The sequence below is a fragment of the Lampris incognitus genome, chromosome 17 (assembly GCF_029633865.1).
Source record: "Lampris incognitus isolate fLamInc1 chromosome 17, fLamInc1.hap2, whole genome shotgun sequence".
Lineage (NCBI taxonomy): Eukaryota > Metazoa > Chordata > Actinopteri > Lampriformes > Lampridae > Lampris > Lampris incognitus.
The window spans coordinates 6,982,488-6,999,982 of record NC_079227.1 but is presented as its reverse complement, the minus strand read 5'-3'; the positions used below and the strand labels follow the sequence as shown (position 1 = coordinate 6,999,982).

The window sequence follows — 17,495 nt, the reverse complement described above, 5'->3', positions numbered from 1 at the left end:
TGTCTCCCCACCTGCCGCCAAATGACTGCTGGAATAGGCGCCAGCATCCCCCGTGACCCTGAGAGCAGGCTAAGTGGTCAAGATAATGGATGGATGGATGGATGGTTACCTATCCTGACATTTTGTGGTCTGTGAGTGAGAAAGTCCATAATCCGTGAACAGAGTTAGGCGGTTATTCCCAGGTTGCTGAGTTTGTGTACCGGTTTACGGGGGATTATCGTATTGAAAGTGGAGCTGAAGTCAGTAAAAAGCATCCTGACATATGTGTTTGGACGCTCCAGGTGGGACAGGGCTGCATGAAGTGTAATTGAGACTGCATCCTCCGTAGAGCTGTTCCCCTGATAGGCAAATTGGTGGCTGTCCAGATCATTGGGGATGATGTCCTTGATGTGAGAGAGCATAATCCTCTCAAAGCACTTCATAATAACTGGGGTCAGGGCAGCCGGGCGATAGTCATTGAGGCAGTTGACTGCTGTCTTTCTTGGGTACAGGTATAATGGTGGTGGATCTAAGGCAGGTGGCGACTACAGCCTGTTGTAAGGGGAGGTTGAAGATGTCGGTGAACACCCCTGTTAGTTGTCCAAAGGAGCTGAATCAAGTGCAACTGGACTTGGTATATATCCGTGAGGACGTTTCGCCTCTCATCCAAGAGGCTTCCTCAGTTCGTGCCTTTCTGACTAGACCAAGCTAGTCTGACTGGCTGGTGATGAGACTCAGTATTAATACTGAGTATTAATGTATTAATACTCAGTATTAATGTAATACAGTCCAGCTGCACTTGATTCAGCTCCTTTGGATAACCATGACCTGGATGAATGAGAACATTCACAGACCCTGTTAGTTGGTCAGTGCATGTCTGACCTGCCACGTGGGAGATATCGATTCTCCTCAGAGCGGATTTCACCTGATGGTGCTGTAGGACGAGTGCATGCTCCTCCTTGGGCAGGGTCACTTGGACCCTCACTCCGCTGTTCTGCGTTTTAAAGTGTGCAAAGCACTGGTTAAGCGTGTGGGGGAGTGCGCTGTCAAAGGTGACGTGTGGGGTTCTGCACTTGTCATCTGTTATGTTTTTAATACCTCTCCACATGCTCCGGGGGCTGCTGTTGTGTGAAGTGCCCCTCAATGTGCTGCTTGTACCTGCGTCAGCAGAGCTGACGTCCCCAGCGACACAGGGAGCAGGGAGGGGGAGAAAACAGGCCCGAATTCGCTACAATACTGACCAAAATCTCTACTCCTGTACTGTCACCATGTGTGTCTGGTGTGTGGTGTGTGTCTGTGTGAGAGTCTATAAACGGCCAAACTTAAAGCACTTGGAGGCCTTGATTCTTTTTGGAGGTTATTGGGGATGATCAGGGGCACCTATAAAAAATAGCAGAAAATTAAAAATATGCATAATTAATTATGCATAAATATGCAAAATATGCATTTTTCTAAAAATGGCTAAAAAAAACACCTTTCTCGGCATTTTCAGATGATTCTGAGCATCTTTGATTTTTTCACCTATATAAAAAGAATTTTCTGGGACTTAGAGATGTTTTGGCATTATGCAAAATAAATGCATTTTTGCAAAAATGCACTTATGAGCCTCATTTTTTTTGGAGGTGGTAGGTATTGTTCCAGAGAGGACCAGAAAAATAGCAGAAAATTAAAATAATCATGCATAATTATGCAAAATATGCATTTTCTAAAAATGGCTAAAACCCACTTTTCTCGGCATTTCACATGATTCTGAGCATCTTTAATTTTTTCACCTATAACTTTTTTTTCCTCGGACTTAGAAATGTTTTGGCATTATGCAAAATAAATGCATTTTTGCAAAAATGCACTTATGAGCCTCATTTTTTTTTGGAGGTGGTAGGTATTGTTCCAGAGAGGACCAGAAAAATAGCAGAAAATTAAAATAATTATGCATAATTATGCAAAATATGCATTTTCTAAAAATGGCTAAAAACCACTTTTCTCAGCATTTCAGATGATTCCGAGCATTTGGGGGGAGGGAGTTGCAGTGGGGGGGGTGGTTAGGGGCAGGGGGAAGGCGGTTAGCTGGCAGGATGAAGAGGAGGGAGATTTAGACGGGTGGATCACCAAACCGCTACATTGTAGCGGGGTTCTTCTAGTCTTTCCATAAAGTCCCAGTCAAAACAGGTGTGTGGTCGTTTCACTAACAAGTGACAGTGCAATGAACGTCAATGCCATTTTTCTTTTTTTGCAGTTGGATGGCATCGATGGAGAAGTTCGAAACAGACATCTCGAGGTTTGTTTGTGATCAACCTTAAAGACAAGGTCCAAACTTTTCCTCAGTATTCAGTAATGAATGACGTCACCGGTTATTTTCTTGCCCGGTGCGGGATTCGACAGGGGGTGTACTGCACCACAAGGCGACGTCACTGACCGCTCGGCTAAAGGGTCAGACCCGTTAGCTAGGGGGCTAACGTGTCTTATCACTAGTTTACACTAACATATGGAACAGTGGCAATGTCTTTCTGAAAGAGGGATCTGATCCTTCTCTTCCGGGTTGAAGGGCTGGATAACGCTCATATTTTCCCTACAACAGTCTCCTTCATGGCGTCATTTAAAGATAACCGACAAGGGGAAAGAAGCGGGTGAGCGTCACCCTTAAACAACACAATCAATAATGGCATCCATTAAAACAAGCGAATTATATGATAACAGACGGAAATTCAGAATAACTCATTAGAAGACCCCCTTTTGAATTAAATAGCTGTTTCACGAATAAAATCTGACCAATTTATTTCCCCCAAAAACGACGGGGTAAGAAAAGGGTGGCGTTTGAACAAATATCGAATGCTGATTGGACCACACATAACACGGGGGCGGGAGTAAGAGCGGATATACGTCGCGGTTGGTTCCGTTCGAAGGGGGGAACTCAACGTCTGATTGGCTGATTCCGTTAGCGGGAGGGAGGGACTTAAATTTGAGTTTTCAAACCGGGAGAAGTCGGAGTGGCGATACGGTAGCGGAGAGTGGAAGGCTTGCTGGAATTAACTAGTTCCTCGTAAACCGCCAAAAGTGACATTTTAACGTCCCCAAATTTTCATTTTTTTGTGTTATCGGGGTTTTGTAAAAAAAAACAACGGAAGAATGGCTTTACCGCTGAAGGTACCGTCTCTTGATTTATCAACGTTATCCCAACTGGCGCCGGGAAGCTATGTGGTTAGCTAGCTAGCTAGCATATTAACGGCGTAGTGTGAACGCGTGTAGCGCGCAACAAAAGAAAGCCGCACGTTAATGGCGGCGTTGTAACTTTAGACGACCATTTCAGTCTCCTCCGTTGAGCGAATACTCTCATCTAACCCCGCTACCTATCTACCGTCGTGCAGCCTGTTAATGGACGGGCCACATTGCCGACGACTCACACACACACACAGCGTAGCTTTTCCCTCGTACCGCAACCACGGCCACCGCATTTTGGTTGAAAGCAGACTTTTTGCTTCCGTTGGACCCCCCCCCCCCAACCAGCCTCCTCTCCCCATTTTTCTTCTTAAAAGAATACCATAGACCAGTGTTTCTCAACCGGGGGTCCGCGGACCCCTAGTGGTGCGTGGTGTAATTGCAAGGGGTCCGTGAAAATAAAATCTCTTTAAAAAAAAAAGATCCTATGACATTTATAGAAATAGGATTATTTTACTCAAATGTGACTGAGACCTTTATCTACCTAAACTATAAAGGGTAACGGGACTTTTTTCTCTAATTACAAGAGATCTCGCTCCCGTTTGCATTGTTAAAAGTTACTGCATAAAAATTCTGTTGTTACATATATCTTTAAGTTACTGAATACATATTCTGTTTTGTTACATATATCTGAAAGTTACTGAATACATATTCTGTTTTGTTACATATATTTGAAAGTTACTGCATAAGAATTCTGTTTTGTTAACTATATCTAAGTTACAACTGAAAGCTCTTATTTTTGCCCCAAAGAGTGAATAAATGCTATAATGCAATTTAAAATGCAGTTTCTACTGTTTCTATCAAATTGCAACCCCCCTCCCCCAAGATCAGGTGGAGGGGTCCTCAGGGTAGATCAAAAATACGCAGGGGGCCCAGGACCCCAAAAAGGTTGAGAACCACTGTTATAGTATATACCGTATGTTATAGTATATACCATATATATGTTATAGTATACACCAAGTCCAGGTGAACCTGGATGAATGAGAACATTCACAGACATTTCTGTTATAGATTTTTGGCCTTTTGCCAGCGTTTAATCACTTTGTCTCTTACTTCAGTATTATTGATCCTTTGTCTTCAGTTTCTGATGGAGTTCACACCGGGCTAGTGGCCTTTACACGGGGCTTTTTATGCCCATTAATGAGACCGTTACTTTAGTATGTTACGGGTGCACACTAATGATGTCAAATTGTGTTAACCTGAGTTTGTTTTGGGAATAATTTGTCATTTGTGTCAACTTTGAGCTTTCAGAGCACAAGGGGTTGAATACTTTTGCAAGGCACTGTAAATCCCTCAAAGACGCTATTAAGAGTTTTGAATTGACACATTTTGAACCCAGGACTCAAAGCTGATAACAAATTACAGCTTGGCAGTGTCTGGGGAAGTAGCTCTGCAGCTCCTGGCAGGCGTAGCACAAACGGACTGGCTGCTGAAGTCTTACTGCAGTTTACAAGAATGTGTGCTGACTAGAACCTGTGTCCAACGTTTGTATTTCAAAAGAGCTTGCCAGATAACAAACTGGTGGAGAAAATGAGTAAGGATCCAAATAGGCTATCGATAGAAAGGATCTACCAGAAGAAAACCCAGCTGGAGCACATTCTGCTCAGACCGGATTCCTACGTTGGATCAGTGGAGCCAGTCACACAGGTAAGGCCTTGGACCACCAAGTCTGTATGTCTGAATATGAACAGAATAGCTATGTAAAATTAAATTTTGTGTACGTAAAATCTCTAGTTGCTGATATTTATTTTTGTCTTGGCTATCTTTGTAGTTTTGGTTATTTTCAGCTGTTAACTTAAAATTGCTTGCCGATTATACATACCTTGTTTTTAATCCATTTTCTAAATCTCCATTACTGTGACGACTCGGTTTCCTTACAGAAATTTAACCTAATCAAACTGTAACAAAAGACAAGGTTAGGCTGGGTCACCTAAACCTTTTGCAGAATAATTCATTTCTTATTTCAGTTTTGAGTGACCGATGTCCCTTGGAAGAAAATGAAATGAACCGTTTGCTTTCAACATTTATGGGTTGACATTTTATAACCACTCGGCTATCTCCTCTCTACAGCAAATGTGGGTGTACGATGAAGAAGTGGGACTGAACTGCAGGGATGTGACATTCGTACCAGGCCTTTACAAGATCTTTGATGAGATCCTTGGTAAGTTAAAAGCAAAAGGTGCACTCTCACTCAAGAAACCCACAGAGACTCCTTAAAAATGCCCTTTATTGAGCAGTAATGGTTTATGTCCGAGCCTTGACTCGTGCCGCATCGCAATGGCTTTTTGCTGTGCCAAGCAAAGTGCGAGTGAATTGTGATGAATTCCGCTAGAAATTTTGAAAACGCCGCTTATTTTGCTCTGTCCTCCACGACGTCCCCGAACACCTAATCAGATGTGCACTGAATCCAGCAGCGACCACAGCTCTCATTGGGCTGTGTCTGAAAGGGCCATAATAAAAGGAATCTAAAAGAGGTGTCAAGACGGGAACATTTTAACCTTGTGTCTTTGGTGCCTTAACTCAGATTTTTACACTCTCCTTGTTCACGAAGAACAATTGTAATTGTTATGGCTGAGCTATGAGCCTCACCAGATTCTCAACATGTGGTTTTCTCACTACAGTGAACGCTGCTGACAACAAGCAGAGGGATAAGAGCATGTCCTGCATTAAGGTCAACATTGATGCGTGAGTATGACATCACTGTGCAACCTTTGTTTCAGGGTCGAGAGTTTTGTTTGTAGTGAATTGGAGGGTAGAGGCAGGAGAAGACAGGAAAACAAAGACGCCTGGCTTGAGTGGATCTGGGACATTGTGCCACAAGAACACCCCACCATGCACCTGTTTGAACCCCGTTTCCACATCCATGCCACCTCGATTCACACCTGCATTATGAACACTTGCAGTAAATAATGATCATGCATATTTTTTGTTTTGTTGTGTTGTCATTTTACAGTGAAAACAACGTTATCAGTGTGTGGAACAATGGGAAAGGTATCCCCGTGGTGGAGCACAAGGTGGAGAAGGTGTATGTGCCTGCCCTCATCTTTGGACAGCTCCTCACCTCCAGTAACTACGATGATGATCAGAAGAAAGTTACTGGTAAGAGTGATGCAGGAACCTCTGTCAAATCTGGGCATGGCTGTTTCTTGGTCAGAGCTTGCTGAGCTTAAGTACTTAGAGAAATCGGTGTTTAAATACACTTTAGAGGATTTGTTGAGAACCTGCTGTAGTCTTGATGCATGCTCATTAATCCAGGTAAGGAAATCACAAAGTCGAATCGGTTCATCTGGACACAACGTTTATTGGTGACTTCCTCACTGTCAACTGACTGCAGGTATCCCCACCCTTATAAACGGCACAGTTGCATTATGACCGAACCAATGATCAGTTTCATATGCGAATTGCCGTGACCATTGACTAGAATTACAATGGCCATGTGTACTATTCAAAGGATTGAGGAATAATTGGAATCACAGCATTGTAAAATGGCGACAGATGTACCCCCCCCCCCCCAGTCCAGGGATGGTCGTTCCCTCTTCACATAGATGGCCTCCTTGACTCCCCGTTCAAACTGACATTTGTCCTTATCGAGGATGTACATATTGTCATCCTTGAAAGAGTGGCCACTGGCCTGTAGATGGTATAGACTGTGGAGTTCTGGCCTGACGTGTTAGCTCTTGTGTGTTGTGCCATCCTCTTGGCCAGCGTTTGTTTGGCTTCCCCGATGTACAAGTCACGGCAATCCTGCTGGCATTTAACAGCGTACACTGTATTGCTGTGTTTGTGGCAGGGGAGCTGGTGTCCTGTCTTGGATCGGCTGGCGCGCTCTTTGGATGTCTTGTTGGCTTTGACAGATGCCCAGTTAGAATAACCACACTTAACCAGGGCCTGTTTAATGTGGGATTTTTCCACTTTCCTGGCCGCTTTGTTGCTGGGGACGTTTTCAGTTCGGTGGTACAGCATCCCGATGGCTCCTAGTTTGTGCTCCAGTGGATGATGAGTCAAACCTTAAAGTGATACTGACATCAAAATCTGAAAATTCCTATTGATAGGCTATATTCCGAGTTAGAATGTGACCACGGAGAAATTCAGTGGTCAAAACAGCGCCTCTGCAGCCACTCAAGAGAGATCTGTGATTGACTGTCGATGGTGTCCAATGACAAATAGTGCCGATGGATACGTAGACACCAGTCAATTTGCATATAGGGTTACACAGCCCTCTATACTACGTATGAGAGCTGTGGATAACTGGATCCATGTCAAAACTTCATATCCATGTACCTGTGTGTTATTGTTTGTAACGGATTTTGAGTTATAAAGTCAAAATACTCATCGAATTGTGATATTAATTGACGTTTATCGGTCCGTTATCATGTCGGTGGACATGAGCGGTAGCACAGTGACATTTGACATGGAGTAGCCAATAGCTTTGAATTCATAAAAACACACCTATTTTCGGTTATAATTCAAACTCCCAATGTTAAAAAATGTGTTCAGAAAGGGCATGTCAGTCTCTCTTTAAGTACTGATCAGTATGTGTTGGTTTACGGAAAACATCAACAATCAAATGTCCCCCATCACCAATTGCAATTTCACAGTCTAAGAAGGCTAACCTGTAATTTTTCACATCCTCCTGGTGAACTTGATGTGGTTGTCCAGAGTTAATGTGGTTGGTGAAATGTGGTACGCCCTAAGATGATTTTTTAGGGGCCCCTCCCCAATTGTACCTGACCAATCGCCCTGCTCTCAGAGCCGTCCTGGTCACTGCTCCACTATCAGGGGAGGGCTGCAGACTACCACGTGTCTCCTCCGATCCATGTGGAGTCGCCAGCAACTTCTTTTCACCTGACAGTGAGGGGTTTTGCCAGGGGGATGTAGCGCGTGGGAGGCAGTGTTGTAGTCGAGTCACTAAACCTCGAGGTCGAGTCTCGAGTCCCCAGTGTTCGAGTCCAAGTCCGAGTCACCAAAGAAAAGTCGAGGTCGAGTCCCCATTACCTGAGTCCGAGTCGAGTCCCTATTACCCTAGTCCGAGTCATCAAGGTTGAGTCTGAGTCGAGTTCCAAGATGGCTCCAGTGATCCACTCGGGCACAGTCAAAGATCTGACATACAAATAAAAAAGGTCTACATTAAACAAAACCAGTGGTGGCATCCACATTAGCTTTCTTCAATTAGTCCATTTAGCGAGTAATAGCCTACAATTTTTATTTGCATTGTAAAGTTGTGCACATTTTATCAACATTATTTGTGGATGCATATAGGCTAGACTTCTTCCTTCTCCGCACTTGGAGAATATTCATGGCGGAGATCTGCAATGTGCGGATTTGTTATTGCTAGTTAAGATTAATGCTAACACGGTAGTTCAGAGTGGTGTTTTTTCCGTTAAGTGTATGCTACTTGGTAATTAGCTAAATGATAAATAAGAAAAATCAGTTTTAATCTCCCTATAACACGAAGACGCTGCGTGTTACTTACCAATTCATTAGTGAGATCGATGGCACGCTCGTACGGAAAGCGAACCGTACTGTGACTTTTCTGTGCAATGCTGCATTAGCATTCTAACAGTAACGTTACTTAACTTACCTATACAATCTCACTTGGTTCTAGTGATATGATATACCCGCCACACCACCTAACCGAACATCTTGGACCAGTGGTTGAGTTACTTCAGAGGCTATTGTTACCGTAGCTAGATAGCTAGCTAGCTAACGTTAACTGATCACCAACCATATCATCAACTGACTGCATATCACTTACTTTTCTGGGTGCATCCTTGACAGATGTCTGTTGAAGTTTGAGGTTGTCCCGGTCTTCTCCTCAATAGTTCGTTTACATATCGAACATCTAGCGGTGATCTTGCTGGAATTTGTTGTAAAATCTGTGTAAGCAAAGCGCACAATTCGGGGGGTCTCTTTAGGCATCTTCGCGCTACTGAACATGACGGTATGCACGCCACGTGAATCCGCATGTAGGTGGAACACACGTGCCTGCCCTTACGCGAAATTGAATAATGTTACAGTATTAATATAGCTATCAATATATTTTAATAGGGCCTATTATTTAAAAAAAATCTAACAAAAACAGTCTTTATCAATTAAAAAGTCAGAGTCCGGGTCTCCAACTTCCGAGTCCGAATGCAGTAAATTCACGAGTCCAAGTCCGAGTCATCAGTGCTCAAGTCCAAGTCGAGTCACGAGTCATGAAAATCAGGACTCGAATCGGACTCGAGTCCGAGTCCTGGACTCGAGTACTACAGCACTGGTGGGAGGATCATGCTATTCCCCCGAATTCCCCCCCCCCTCCGAACCGGCGCCTGACCAACCAGAGGAGGCGCTAGTGTAGTGATCAGGACAAATACCCACATTCAGCTTCCCACCCGCAGACACGGCTGATTGTGTCTGTAGGGATGCCTGACCAAGCTGGAGGTAACACGGGGATTGAACTGGCGATCCCCATGCTGGTAGGCAATGGAATAGACCGCTATGCTACATGGACGCCCCTGAGATTTAATTTTAACCCAGGTGTCATCCACAAATCTGAACCAATGGCTAGGTGGTGTCCCTGGATAGGACATCACAGCCCTCTATTTCACCTCCTCCATATCCAAGTTGGCCATTATAGGTGAAACTGGGGAACCCCTAGCACACCCATGCTTCTGCTCCCTCGTACTGCCCCTTGTATGTGAATTACATAGACTGACAGCTTCGGGAGCAGACACACTTGGTCACTGTTGAGGGTGGTCCTATTGCTAAGGGTGGGGTCGTTCTGTAATTTCATAGAGACTACCTCCACTGCTTCATCAACAGGAACGCACGTGAAGAGAGACTTAACATCATAAGAGACCGTTGTTTCCTCCTTCTCCATGATGACGCCCCTCATCTTATCCACAAAGTCCATAGTGTTCTGAATGTGATGTTCATTACCGCCTACCAACGGGTTAAGAATAGATGCCAGAGACTTAGAGATGGTATCGGTCACTGAGTTAATCATACAAACAATAGGCCCTAATGGCACATCCTGTTTATGTATCTTAGGTAAACCATACAGACTAGGTGTAGCTTCCCCTGGGTATAATCTATGGTATAAAATTCTGTCAATAGCATTGTCCTGTTCTATCAGCTTCAGATAATCTCTCACCTCACCTTTTTCTTGTAACCACTGCCTGGATCTGGTTTCAGGGGCTCATAAGTATTTATGTCACTAACTAACGTCATAGCTTTCATAATGTGCACATCCTTGATAGGGAGGAACGCTGGTTTGAACAGGGAGTCAATGAGGGCATCTATGTGAAGAAGGAAGGACCATCCCTGAACCGAGGGGGTCTAAGAGTATATCTGTCACCGTCTTACAATTCTTTGATTGCCACTATTCCCAAATCCTCTGTGAATAGTACACACGGCCATTGTAATGCTGGTTAATGGTCACGCCAATTTGCATATGAAACTGATTGCTTTTTTTGGTCATTATGCCACTGTATTGTTTATAAAGGTGGGGATACCTGCAGTCAGTTGAGACTGAAGAAGTCGCTTAAATGAGTGATGAAACGTTTCTTCCAGTTAATGTGTCCAGATGAACTGATTCAACTTTGTACGAACCTGCTGTAGTGTTGGGGCTGAGAGGTACTTTTCTTGGGAAAATTAACAGCATTTTTGTCTTACTGCATGAATCTTCAGGTGGCCGTAATGGATATGGTGCCAAACTCTGCAACATTTTCAGTACCAAGTTTACTGTTCAGACTGCCTGCAAGGAGTCCAAGAAGTCATTCAGTCAGGTGGGTGGTGGAGTCTAAAGCCCAGTTGTTTCTGTGCAGTTACCTTCCTCTGTAAGGTTTCACTGTGTCTAATGCCATTCTCCTCTTCCTCACAGACGTGGTACAATAACATGGGCAGGGCGGGAGAGTCGAAGATCAAGCCCTTTGATGGAGAAGAGTTCACCTGCATCACCTTCCAGCCTGACCTGGCCAAATTCAAGATGAGTGCTCTGGACCAGGACACTCTGGCCCTCATGACCCGACGGGCTTATGACATCGCCGGCTCCACCAAGGGGGTCCGGGTGTTCCTCAATGGCAAGAGGCTGCCTGTAAGTTCTCTCTTTTGCTCTTTCTAACTCTAGCTATGTTTTTTATGAAGCAAATTTATGAGTAAGGGAATAAAAGTAATTTGTGTTGGTTTTTGTTTATCTCTCTCAACCTCTTTTCTCCAAGTACGAAGAATAATGTTGGTTATTTCTAGCTTTCAGAAACTGGTATTTGTATTAAAATGTATGAAAAAGATAAATATATTGATGGTCTTTTCTAGACACACAACCACACACCTTTTGGAGACATAGACCTACCAAGTTCTAACTGAAGAATAAACTTCAGTTATGGAGTGGTATGGCACAGTTGACCAACATTACCATAGTTGGCTAACCTCACAGCGAACGAAATTTTTATTAAATAGTCCAATAAATTATGACACTTGGAAGCTAAAATTGGACAAGAGCCCTGTCTCACTGTCCACCATGCGTACTGCTTGATTTGAGTGACTGACACTACCACTACTACTACTACTGCTACTGCTACTACTTTTGGCTGCTCCCCTTAGGGATCACCACAGCAAATCATCCATTTCCATCTCTTCCTGTCAGCTGTGTCTTCCTCTGTCACGCAAGGCACCTGTATGTCCTCCCTCACCACATCCATAAACCTCCTCTCTGGCCTTCCTCCTTTTCTCTTCCTTGGTACCTCCATATTCAGCGTCCTACACAGCATCTCTCCTCCACACATGTCCAAAACATCTCAATCTTGCCTCTTGCTTTGTCTCCAAACCGTCCAGCCTCAGCTGTCTTTATACATGCTCAATAATCCAGGTAAGAAAATCAAAGAAAGTTGTATCAGTTCATCGGGACACGACGTTTATTGACAGATACATTTCATCACTCATCTAAGTGACCTCTTCAGTCTAAACTGACCGCAGGTACCCCCACCCTTAGAAACAATACAGTTGCATAACGACCGAAACCAACGATCGGGTTTCATATGTGGCTAGGCACAGATTACAATGCTGTGGTTGCAAACATTTCCAAATCCTCTGTGATTAGTACACATGGCCATTGAGACTCTCGTTAATCATCACACCTAATTGCATATGAAACTGATCGTTTGTTTCGGTTGTTATGCAACTGTATTGTTTATAAGGGTGAGGATACCTGCAGGGTGGTGCGTACCTCCGCCTCTCCAGGCTCTCGTTACCCGGCTCCCTACTCTCACTACAGATCACAATGTCATCCACGAACATCATAATCCAGAGATTCCTGCCGGATCTCGTCTGTCAACCTGTCCATCACCAATGCAAACAAGGGTTCAGAGCCGATCCTTGATGTAATCCCACCTCCACCTTGAACCCATCAGTCATTCCAACCACAAACCTCACCACTGTCACACTGCGCTCATAGATATCCTGCACCACTCTTGCATACTTCTCTGCCATTCTTGATTTCCTCATACGATACCATACCCTCTTTTGGCACCCTGTCATATGCTTTCTCTAAATCCACAAAGACACAATGTAACTCCTTCTGACCTTCTCTATACTTCCCCATCAACAATCTCAAAGCAAACATCACATCTGTAGTGCTCTTTCGTGGCATGAAACCATACTGCTGCTCACTAATCATCACCTCTCCTCTTAATCTAGCTTCTACTACTCTTTCCCATATCTTCATGCTGTGGATGATCAACTTTATACCTCTGTAGTTACTACAGTTCTGCATGTCACCCTTATTGTTGAAAATCGGTACCAGTATGCTTCTTCTCCACTCATCAGACATCCTCTCACTTGCCAAGATTGTGTTAAACAATCTAGTTAAAAACTCCACTGCCATCTCTCCTAAACACCTCCATAGGTATTGGGGAGGGACTGATAAACCCTATATAAAAGATGATGTTGTTTCTGGGCTTCATTTGGTAAATACTAGGTTCTAGCTTCCAACACTCACTGCGTCGGCATGGAGAGGGTTGACATTATTATCAAATATAACCAAGACAGCCCGTCCCGTCTGTGTTCTCCAGGTTACAGGTTTCCGCAGCTACGTTGACATGTATGTGAAAGACAAGGTAGACGAGCTGGGCGGGCCCCTCACCGTGGTCCATGAGGTGGTCAATGACCGCTGGGAGGTCTGCCTCACCATGAGCGAGAAGGGCTTCCAGCAAGTCAGCTTTGTCAATGGCATCGCCACCACCAAGGTGAAAAACGTCATAACCCCTCCTTTTGTGTGTGTGTGTGTGTGTGTGTGTGTGTGTGTGTGTGTGTGTGTGTGTGTGTGTGTGTGTGTGTGTGTGTGTATTTGGTGTTCCCTTCTGGATGCAAAGATGCCTTATAAATAAACCCATTACATGCTTGCAGTGATGCGCTGAACCCAGAAAAACAATGCTCAGGTACTTTTATCAATAATAATGTAAAAATGGGCCAGTAATGTTGCTGATGAAATTGGCCAATAGATTTAAGATGGTTCACACAAAGTTGAATCAGTTCATCACGGTTGCATGTGGTGTCCTCTATGCTGACAGCCGATAGGATGTCAGGACACGGGATCATTTATAAAATAGTTGTCCCTAATAAGTTTCTGTACGAGTTCTCACACTGGACTATGGCACATAATTATTACGTAAAATCCAGTGTATAGCTTCTGAAGTAAACAAATTAATATAAATGGGGTGTCGAGGTGGTGTGGCGGTCTGTTCCGTTGCCTACCGAGTCCCCGTGTTGCCTCCAGCTTGGTTGGGTGTACCTGCAGACACACTTGGCCGTGTCTACGGGTGGGAAGCTGGATGTGGATATGTGTCCTGGTCGCTGCACTAGTGCCGCCTCTGGTCGGTTGGGGCGCCTGGGAGGGGCAATAGCGTGATCCTCCCACGCGCAACGCCCCCCTGGCGAAACTCCTCACTGTCTGGTGAAAAGAAGCAGCTGGCGACTCCACGTGTATTGGAGGAGGCATGTGGTAGTCTGCAGCCCTCCCCAGATTGACGGGGTGGAGCAAGCGACCGGGACGGCTCGGGAGAGTGAGGTAATTGGCCAAGTACAATTGGGGAGAAAAGGGGTGGGGGGGATCAAATTTTTTTAGAAATATAAATGATGTTTGTAATGACTTGATGAAGGCAAGATGTATTTACGGTCTCTGTAACAGACACAGGCAGGACTTTTGCGACCAAGTTGCAAAAGAACTTAAAGGCTCTGTAACTGGACCTACAGAAGGCAAGCCTACTCACTGAGGATGCAGTTTCATTTTAGTATGTTTGAATATGAATTTCATATCTCTGAGCAGCCATAATGAATCCTGGGAATGATTGAATTAGCTGGCCCTGTTCGTTTGGCCAGCTGAGTACGAGTCTGGTAGGTGTCCCAAGGCCTGTTTTGTTGTTTCTTGTGTTGGAGATTTATGTGAACTGTGGACCTGCAGGGAGGGAGGCACACCGACTTCGTAGCAGACCAGGTGGTGTCCAAGCTCATCGAGGTAGTGAAGAAGAAGAACAAGGCAGGAGTGGTTGTCAAACCATTTCAGGTACAAACACTACTTAAAGTATTTAAGTATTTTACTTTAATTTATGGTGTGGTTGTTGTAAAGTTTTGCTAGCTCTGGAAGGGTGTTGGTGTTGGTGGGGGGCGGGGGGTAAGAATAGTTTTCAGAGAGGACCTGGCAGGGTTGGTGTCAGTAGGGACAATGAGGTTTCACACAAACGGCATGAAACTACTGAACAACAGGTTACAGCAGATGGTGCAACAGTCTTGTGCTGATAAGTCCAATAAAATTGGAAAACTTTGGAGAAAATATTGGGTCACTCCGGATAGAATTTAAATAGCAGTAGACCCACTGTAAAATTTTTATATTTTTTGTGAAGAGTAATTTGAGTGGTACAGCTTGTTTGGGTTGTATTGGTTAAACACAATTGGCATGATTCATACTGAAGATCAACCAAAATCGTCAAATGAGGACAATATGTCAAGGTCTGGGGGTGACGGGGGTATATAGTAAACGATGCCCCTCAGTCAGCAGGCTGCATAAATAAACCAGGCTTCTCGTCCCTTTCCATCCAGGTGAAGAACCACATGTGGCTGTTTGTCAACTGCCTGATTGAAAATCCCACATTTGACTCCCAGACCAAAGAGAACATGACCCTGCAGCAGAAGAGCTTCGGTTCCACCTGTCCCCTCAGTGACAAGTTCATCAAGCAGGTGCGAACTAAACACAAACCCATGTGAATGTCCATCAGCACTGCATCCAGATACTCGTATCGCCCCAAGATGAGAGTTTGATTGTGTTTCAACTGTAAGATGGAGCAACCTCTTTTTCATAGCATGTGCATGTTACCCAGAACACAGCAGATGGGAAGTTAACACACCAAACCTAACCAGCCCACATTTTCAAAATGAGAACAGAAATAGCATAAAAATACACCCATCTGGTAGAAGCAGTTATCTTAGAGACACCCACATAATTGAATCGATTACATCAAAAACACTCTCTTCCTCCTTGTGCTTCTCCCTCAGGCCATTTCCTGTGGCATTGTGGAGAGCATCATGAACTGGGTGAAGTTCAAGGCCCAGTCACAGCTTAACAAGAAGTGCTCAGCTGTCAAACACACAAAGATCAAAGGGGTGCCCAAGTTGGATGATGCCAACGATGCAGGTAACTGTTGTTGTTGTGGTGGTTTGGTTCTGCTCTATGCACTCGGACCTCACCTCACCAGCCAATCACATTGACCTTTCTCAGGAGAAATTGTCTAGCCTCCCTCTAAGGATTTCAAAAAGGCAAACTTTATCCAAAAAGTAGCTGCTGGTTGTTAACGGCTCTGGTCATTCACATCTTGACTATATAGCCCCCTTCTGATTGGTCTCCCATGTTATGATTGGATTGAAACCTTTTTTTTTTTTAAATTGATCTCAGAGAAAGGCCAGAACCTTTGTCCTGAGAAAAATGACTGTGGTCGGTTCACAGGATTGGGTTTGACCCTTGTTAGAGGTCAAATGAATTGGCACACATGTGACCTGATGTCCCTTGATGACTGTGTCCTCCGGCAGGTGGCAAGAATTCTGCAAGCTGTACGCTGATTCTGACGGAGGGAGACTCAGCCAAGACGCTAGCCGTGTCTGGGCTGGGTGTTGTGGGCCGAGACCGCTACGGGGTCTTCCCTCTCAGGGGAAAAATGCTCAATGTCCGGGAAGCCTCCCATAAACAGGTCAGCTGACCACGCTCTTAGGTGGAAGCTTCCTTGTTTGGTATAAGTGTATTCTGAGATTTTTGTCCCCTGTCACAACAATTGCTGGCAGTTTGACATGGTTTCCTCCTCTTAACTCGCAGATAATGGAGAACGCGGAGATCAATAACCTCATCAAGATCCTCGGTCTTCAATACAGGAAGAACTACGGTGACCCAGAGTCCCTCAAGACCCTCCGCTACGGCAAGCTGATGATCATGACAGATCAGGTCTGCTCCACAGCCTTAATCCACAAACTAGTGATTTTAACCTAAACTGAGTTATTTCTTCAAATAGTTGTTTCATCCAAAACCATTTTATTTATTCTTAAACCTAGTTATTGTACATCCTAATTAAAATTATTCACCATAAACGGAATTATTTATTCCTTTACGAAGTTTTCCTCTTGCTGTGGTTACATAGATACATGGATATCAGTTTGCTTTGAGGATGACTGACTGACATTAATAAAACTAAAAACAGCTTGTTCATAACCTTTCGTTTATAACCGTTAAAGGACCAGGATGGCTCCCACATCAAAGGGCTGCTGATCAACTTCATCCATCACAACTGGCCTTCTCTGCTCCACCACAACTTCCTGGAAGAGTTCATCACCCCCATCATTAAGGTACTTAGTCGCCTTAAACTCAAAATGCATTTCTCAGGTTGGGAAGTTGTCCCCGCGCATGTGTCAGAACATAATTTTGGCTGGTAAATCTGTCTATTGTACCGGCCATAAAGGAAACAACTGTCTTGATTCTAGTGTTTCATGTTTTAGCTGCACAGTTGATGGTATTTACTTATGAATTTGGGGGTTTGTTTAACACTGCGTGAACAAAACTTCACGCAGTGTTAAACATGTTTGAGATTTCCAGCAAGGCAGAAAACTCAACAGCTACAGTGGTCTGTTGTTTGAATATGCGCAAAGGCTGCCATCTGGTGACAGGCCTCTGGAACACTCGAACCTGAACACCTTTTGACAAGGCTACAAACCATACTGTTCATTTGTAATGGATGTGAGGTTTTCAGGTATTCAAATCCTTATCGTCTCCAAAAGAATTTGGGTGTGTA

General features: G+C 44.3%; 1 protein-coding gene across 1 annotated transcript in view; it reads left to right on the top strand.

The window, feature by feature from the left end:
* Positions 1-17,495, top strand: part of top2a (DNA topoisomerase II alpha) — a 43,843-nt gene that overhangs the window by 6,959 nt on the left and 19,389 nt on the right. The window contains exons 2-15 of the mRNA XM_056297163.1: positions 2,213-2,254; positions 4,693-4,839; positions 5,263-5,353; positions 5,814-5,877; positions 6,146-6,291; positions 10,864-10,961; positions 11,057-11,269; positions 13,242-13,415; positions 14,630-14,731; positions 15,265-15,402; positions 15,718-15,856; positions 16,249-16,406; positions 16,529-16,654; positions 16,942-17,052. Coding sequence (XP_056153138.1) covers positions 4,723-4,839; positions 5,263-5,353; positions 5,814-5,877; positions 6,146-6,291; positions 10,864-10,961; positions 11,057-11,269; positions 13,242-13,415; positions 14,630-14,731; positions 15,265-15,402; positions 15,718-15,856; positions 16,249-16,406; positions 16,529-16,654; positions 16,942-17,052 — 1,677 coding nt within the window. The 5' untranslated portion in view covers positions 2,213-2,254; positions 4,693-4,722. The remainder of the gene's footprint in view (positions 1-2,212; positions 2,255-4,692; positions 4,840-5,262; positions 5,354-5,813; positions 5,878-6,145; positions 6,292-10,863; positions 10,962-11,056; positions 11,270-13,241; positions 13,416-14,629; positions 14,732-15,264; positions 15,403-15,717; positions 15,857-16,248; positions 16,407-16,528; positions 16,655-16,941; positions 17,053-17,495) is intronic.